Source organism: Corvus kubaryi, unplaced genomic scaffold, assembly GCF_017639235.1.
Source record: "Corvus kubaryi isolate FWS band 111438036 unplaced genomic scaffold, C.kubaryi_AGA036_p1.0 64803, whole genome shotgun sequence".
In the NCBI taxonomy this organism is placed as follows: Eukaryota; Metazoa; Chordata; class Aves; order Passeriformes; family Corvidae; genus Corvus; species Corvus kubaryi.
Window position 1 is genome coordinate 1 of NW_024581519.1, and position 7409 is coordinate 7409.

Consider the following 7409-nt stretch of genomic DNA (forward strand, 5'->3'; position numbering starts at 1 on the left):
ATCTTGCAATGTGTCACTTTAGCTTTTGTTTTTGCAAAGTCTTTGCAGGGTAGAGGCATTTAGAAAAACTGCAGGTGATCCTGGGTCTTGAAATTACTTGTTAGCAACTGGCAATGGGAGGCACTCTGCCCACCTTTAATTTCCCTTCTAAAGGTACATCCTGACCTACTTTTTGAGTCTGTGACAAAATTCTGAGTTATCTTCATTGGATTTCATCACTAGGTCTTTGGCTCTTCTTTCATGGCAAAATTATTAGGAAAAGGAAATTACAGTTGTAGATTAAAGAGATATCTCTTATTCTAAATTAAATGGATTCCTTTAAAGTTATCTTGCAGGGTAGAAGCATTAAATTAAATCCACTGTAATGCTTTCTCTGATTTTGTCAGTGCTGATGTGGAGTGGTTGGTAAATGCTACCAAGAACTTGGCAGCCTCCAGCAAGTCCCTGTGTTTGCTGCCTCAGGTACCTCCCTGCCAAAGCTAGACTTTGAAATCATGGTTCTTGGTTGCATCTTTCTCTGTGTGTGCTCATCAGCTGAATTTAGATGCAAAAGTGGAGGGACAAGGAAAACAAATTACACTTCTGTGAATTTTTTAGTTTTATTTAAAAAAACTCCTGGAAGTAAAGTTTTTGCCTTTTTTTTTTTTTTTTTTGTAGCTTTTCCATTGTGGTTTGGGGAGTTCTTACACAGAAGAAGCCTTTTGCAGGTAAGTTGTGTGTTATCTTGGATTTTTTTCCTTTTTCCCATTGATAAGCACGCTTCCTGCCCCACCAGCCCCAGATTTTGTGCATGACCTCCAAATTCTGACAATCTTATGTGGTAAGCACTTTTAAACTCTCAAATTCTGATCACAAGCTTAAGTCTTCCTTTGTCTTACATCATGAAGTCAGAACTTGTATTGCTTCAGGAGCCCTTGTCTGCACATTTTTGCTTCTACTGGAGTTTGCTGCACAGCTCCAGATCAGTGTGTGGCCTGCACAGACTTCTGATGTGTTGGCAAAGCCTGCTTGGCAGGCAACTCTGCTGTTGTTCAGAAACAGCTTCTCTGTAGAGAGGTTCTGTAGTTTATTTGTAGATTGTGGGTACAGATTTGTTCCTTTAAAACAAAAAAAGCTGTCTGTGAGAATAAGCCCTGTTCCACCCTGCAGTAAATGCACCGCTCAACAGGCAGCTATTTATTCTTTATGACTTTCCTGTGTCTGTGACTGGCCTATGTATAGCAAACATGTCCCAACAAGTTCCAGTCTACTATTAATTTTTCTCCCAGTGAGAGATTCCGTTCAGCCCAGTGGTTGATTTACAGTCAGGAGCTGCATTACTGCACCTCTTGATTTGTGTTCTTCCTTCACCTCTATGAATAGTTCAGGTACCTGGTCTAAATAAAACTTAAGGTTCTGTTTTCTTACAGATAGGGAAATCCAAAGAGAGGTAGAGCAAAGAATTGTTTGAGGTGGTTTTTTTTTTTCTTTTGTTCTTTATCTTTAATGGGTGGGAAAAGAACACAGGCACTCGCTGAAAATTGTTTTTAAGTGATATATGAGAAGCAGGTGTTACTGCATTGAAAAATACCTCCTTGGAGGGGACAACCAAAAATTGTTTTCCCCTATTGATAAGAAATCTAGAAAAGAGGGTGTGAAAACAAATTTTCAGCCTAATGCCACTCTTAATGCTCTTAGGAAAAAGAGAAGTGATTCCTTTTGCTGGGACATCTAAATTTGTGTGCTTTTGCTTCACAGAGGAAAACAACATTTTACATATTATGGTAAAAGTAGTTAAAGGCCACCGCCCAGAGCTACCTGCTGTTTCCAAATCCAGACCTCATTCATGTAATAACTTGATCAAACTGATGCAAAAATGTTGGCAAGATGATCCTGGTGAACGGCCAACATTTCAAGGTAAGATTTCCTTGTAACTTGGCTGCCCATTTATTCTTCTATGAGTCATGTTATTGCTCAGGACTCTGCTAATCCTTGGGGTAAATGCTGAGAAGCTCTGTGACAGAATAAATAGAGCATATTGTGTGGTGGAGACAATGATACAGGCCACTTACTCATTTGTGGAGGAAGGGATTATCTGAGGACATGTCTGACCATGATGGTGTTATGTAAACACGCCAAGAATAAACCTTGTACTGAACCAGTCGGTCCATTTAGCCAGAAATTATGTTTATTTCTGATTGTGTGTGTTGGGGTATAGGCCAAGCTGGAGTTGGTGTGGTTTGCAGTGTACCAAAGCGTTGAAGGACCTGGCTCTCTAAATTTTTACTGTTGTACGTTGAGAAACGGAATTGTTCTCTTGTAAGGAAACAGTTTGTACAGTCACTTCTCTGCCAGCTAAAGGCTTGAACTTGCCCAAAGCACCTGCTATGAATTCAGTGTGGCCCCTGTGTAACACCAGTCTAGTGTGACTGAAAATGAATTGTTTGGGCAGCCCTGGGTACCCTTGGCTTGGCTGCACACTGGTGCCCACTGATGAGGTGCTAGATGGAATGGTAAGGATTGGCACCTTTCTCCCACAGTATCTCAGAGCTTTTTTAAGTTCTATTGATAGAGACAGGCAACAGGGCATCTCAGAAAGTCTCCTAAAAAAAACAAGCGCTAAAACCACCTCTTGTTTTCTCCAAAGAAATCACTTCAGAAACAGAGGCCCTTTGTGAAAAGCCAGAAGATGAAACAAAAGAGATGATAACTCAGGACCTGGACACCAAGAATGCCCCAGAACAGCAGCCTGAGGTATTTTCTCTTCCACTTCTTGTTCGAACTTGCTGGGTTTTGGGAGGAATAGGCTGCTCTATGACCTGGAAGGTCCTAAGCAACCTTCTCTTTGCTGCTTTCGAGCACGATCTTGCCTGGTAGAAGTGACTCTTGGTAAAGGACTGGAATGCACAAATGACAGCAGGTGCATGGACCAGCTCAGGAAAACCTCAGGGCAGAACCAATTCCAAGTGCGTCTTATTCGGTGGAGGGAGAGCAGGACAGTTAGGAGATAAAGGCTGGAACTATGTGGGTGTGACTGATCTTAAAAACCACTGGAGACAGAAGAGCCACGTGGCTCTGTGAGTACTGATGAAAGCTGCCCTCCTTCTTCTGAAAAATCTGTGACCTTTTTCATAGGTTTCATTTGATACAAACAATGTTTAAAGGCTACCTGCAGACTGACAAATTTATGTTTCTTCTGTAGGGTCTCGTGCTCAGTTTTGTTTGCTGACCTTTCTAAAATGCTTGTGTGCTTCTCTTGAAGGGGATTTGTGCACTGTCCCAGAAGAAACAGCAGCCTGCTCTACCATCAGTTAAGGATTACAGTCTCTCCGAGTTGTTGTCCCAGTTGGATTCAGGGATTTCACAGACTATGGAAGGCCCTGAGGATCTCAGCCGCAGCTCTTCTGAGTCCAAACTTGCCTCCAGTGACAAGCGCCTTTCAGGAGTTTCATCTGTAGATTCAGCTTTCTCATCCAGAGGCTCTCTTTCCCTTTCTTTTGAAAGGGAGAGTTCAGGTAATGGTCAGGTTTTCCTTTGTAGTTGTTTGGACTGGGGCATGGGAGTCAATGGTTTGGAGAGTAGAATAACATTCTGGAAATTACTGTTAGCCTTGCTTTCTCTTGCTGTCAGCACTACAAATTTGTTTACTGGAGGTAGTTATTTAAAAGGAAAAAATAAAAATTAAAAAAATTTTGTGGTTCCCAAATATGATCTAATGAGAAATAGTAAATCCCATTTACTTTTGTAAAGGAATAAACTCCCATTAAAGCAATTACAGAATCAGTCATGTAGAGGTTGGTTGGAAGGGAGGTGACTAGTTTACTAGTCCAGCATCCCACTTGACATGGCATTAAAGCCACTGCCCAGTCAGGTCAGCTGAGTTTGTGGCTTTTTCAGTTATACTAAGCCTAAACCTGAGCACCTTAGCTTTTGAGAGGACTCAAGCCACCCTCTCAGCAGCCCCAATGACCACTGTAATAAAGAGCCCCTCACTTTCCAGGCCAGTGCTGCAAACCCCAGACATTTGTTTTCCAGTTAGGTAAAAAATGGTTAGTGCAGGGAGATGAACCACAACATCCTTCAGTCTTCATGCCACAAGAGACAGAGTTAATGGGGGCCCAGATCTGACCTGAAAATGTTCTGGGACTCCTGTGGGGTGGGGGGATGGATTGCTCTGCAGGCAGCTCATTGCCTAAGACACGGACAGGTAAGGGGTGACGAGTATCAGAATTGTGATGCTGTCTTTCCCATAGAATCTTAGAACGGTTTGGGTTGGAATGGACCTTTAATGAGCAGAGACACCTTCAACCAGATGAAGCTAAATGTTTCCAGGGATGGGGCATCCACCACCTCTCTGGGTAACCTGTTCCAGTGTTTCACCACCCTCAAAAATCTTTTTCTTCCTTCTATCCATTTAGATATTGGTACTACAGACATACAGAAGAGGAAGCTAACGGAGGCAATTTTATCTGGAGATACCAGCAAGCTGATGAAGATCCTCCAGCCTCAAGATGTTGACATTGTTTTAGATGGGAACTCCAGTCTTCTGCACTTGGCTGTTGAAGCAGGTCAAGAAGAATGTGTCAAGTGGCTCCTGCTGTACAATGCTAACCCTAACCTCACCAACAAGAAAGGGTCCACTCCTCTTCACATAGCCATTGAGAAGAAATTTAAAAGCATTGTGGAGCTGATTATGGCCAGGAAAATCAACGTCAACGCCAAAGATGAGGACCAGTGGACTGCTCTTCACTTTGCTGCCCAAAATGGGGATGATTTCAGCACCAAAATGCTGCTTGATAAGAATGCATCCTTGAACGAGGTGGATTTTGAGGGCAGATCCCCCATCCACATAGCCTGCCAGTACGGCCAGGAGAACATCGTGCGGATCCTGCTGAGAAGAGGCGTCAACGTGAACATCAAGGGAAAGGACGACTGGGTGCCCCTTCACTACGCTGCCTGGCAAGGCCACCTCCCCATCGTGAAGCTGCTGGCTAAGCAGCGCGGCGCAGACGTCAACGTGCAGACCGTGGACGGAAGGACCTCGCTCCACCTGGCCGCCCAGCGGGGTCACTACCGTGTCGCCCGCCTCCTCATCGACCTGGAGTCGGACGTCAACGTCCGGAACGGGCTCCTGCAGACTGCTCTCCACATAGCTGCTGAAACTGGCCACACCAGCACCTCCAGGCTGCTCCTCAAGCACGGGGCAGACATCGAGGCTGCCACGGCAGAAGGATACACGGCCCTGCACTTGGCATCTCGCAGCGGCCACTTAGCCACAACAAAGCTGCTGATGGATGAAAGGGCCAGTGTTCTAGCCAAAGGCCCTTTAAGTAGGACAGCACTACACCTTGCGGCAGAAAACGGGCACTCTGAAGTAGTAGAAGAACTTGTCAGTGCAGAAAATATCAATATTTCTGACAGTGAGGGGTTCACAGCTCTCCACCTGGCTGCGCGAGGGGGGTACGCGAAAACAGTGGAGGTTCTCCTGAAGCACGGGGCTCACACTGACATGCCGAGAGCCAGATGTCAGACCCTGCTCCCGCCTGCTCAGCAGAGCAGGAATAGCTCACTTACCGCGTTGTTAAGTGACACTTAATCAGAAGGTGCCGAGTGGTGCCTTTTTACCTGGTGTGAGGAGGCTGCTGGAGCTCGGCTCTTCAGGGCCTTCTCCAGTTGTGCAGGGGTGCACTGACCAGCGGTGGCAGCTGCTGGACTGAGGTGTTTGAGTGTGACTGAGGCCAGGTGCAAGGCCAAGAGCTGGAGTCTGCCACGCCATGGTCTGTGTCGTTCATTCTATGCCTGCCAGCCCTGCGTGGATCCAGACATTCCCCTCCCAAGGAAGTTGTGAGAGAAGGATGCAATTTCTGCATTCCCCCTGCTTTTTTTTTTTTTTTTAATGTGCCAAACTAATTTAAGAACTAACATTATGCTTTTTTTTATTTTCCTCAAAACAAACAAAAAAAAAAGATGGCATAGATTCGTGGTTCATTGCAGTGATTGATATTTTGGGCTGAAAGCCTCCAGTGTATAGAGTACAACACCAATCTGCTTGAAATAAATGCAGGAGTTGAGGAAAGGGCTGTTTAAGGTACAGTTAATCAGGCTTCTGCTACATTTTTAATAGAGACATTGATTACAGATTTCCATGTACTCAAAGTTTATGAGGCAGACTTAATAACAAGGCAGGATTCCAAAAATAATAAGCAGAAGTAAAAGCCTAACACTGCTGTCTTCATGTACAGTACTACCTTGTATGTATCCTGAGATCAGTAAACTGGACTAGGTACTTAGTGGTTTGTCTTAAATGAACAAGTCAAAAGCTGAAATTCATACTGAACTGGAACTGGATGGTCTGTTCTAACACCGTTGTACCAATTTGCAGAACACTGTTTGGAGGGGCTGATGACTAGAACTGATATACTGTGTATATAGGATTTCTACCTGTTGTATGCTTTTTTTTCTACTGAAGAAAATAGATTGCTTAGAGTGGGTATGTTTTAATACACCTTTTAATTTCACTCCTTTTGAAGTACAAATGTGGCCTGTTATTAATAAAAGATCATGTTCCACAACTTGTCTGTATTTTGGAGTCGATAAAGCAACTAAAAACCCATTGACCAGCAGCAGCAGAACACAACTGTTAGTGGTCATACAGTGGCCTGGGTTAGAAGGGACCTTAAAGACCCCCTGACCTGGGCAGGGACACCTTCCACTCGATCAAGTTGCTCAGAGCTCCATCCAACCTTGCCTTGAATGATGTTGAAGCCCAAATTGTTGACATGTAAAGCTGCCCTCATTTTTGCATTCCCTGCAGCTTTACAGAAAGTAAGGAGCTTGAAGGAACGGGGGGTGTTTGTTATTTACGGAATAAGAATGTAGAATAAAGCCTCACATAACCTGACCTTTGTGCCTGTAACACAACGATGTACAACTGAGATGGTTTCCTCTTCTGCTGTAGCTGTTCCTGGAGAATGAAATAGTGTTAAAAAGTAGATGGTGAAGCCACACTCATGCCACTACATGGTGGCTACAAATAATACCTCTCTTAGAGCATGGCAATCCCAGTAAGCTCCTAAAGGTGCTGACAGTGAAACTTCTTCAGCAAAAAAAAACAAACCCTGTCATTTTCCTACCGCTTTCTTCCACGTCTTTGGAGACCAATAAGGGGGCCATGTTTCATTAAGCTGTGCTTAATCAGTGTCTCAGTATAGCAAATTCAACCACAGACCACTTGGTCTCTCAAGCTTAAACATTTGGCTTAGCCTAGCACAGATCATTCCCTTCCATTTCAGAGTCTCCTGAACAGTGAGATTAAGGACACTTAAATTCCAGTACTTGCCCGAACTGCAAAAGAGCTGCAAGACCAGGTAACAGCAGTCTTGCACCTCCTAATAAAGGTGGTTGGTTCACACCAGCAAGGGAAGGGGAAA

General features: G+C 44.3%; 1 protein-coding gene across 1 annotated transcript; it reads left to right on the top strand.

The window, feature by feature from the left end:
* Nucleotides 1-627: 627 nt before the first annotated feature.
* LOC121672630 (receptor-interacting serine/threonine-protein kinase 4-like) lies at nt 628-6551 on the top strand (the record flags this gene model as incomplete). Its single annotated transcript, XM_042045363.1, has 5 exons — nt 628-707; nt 1738-1896; nt 2627-2733; nt 3242-3494; nt 4398-6551. Coding segments are annotated over 5 exons (1777 nt in total), but the record flags the coding sequence as incomplete, so codon positions are not given.
* Between the last annotated feature and the right edge of the window lie 858 nt (nt 6552-7409).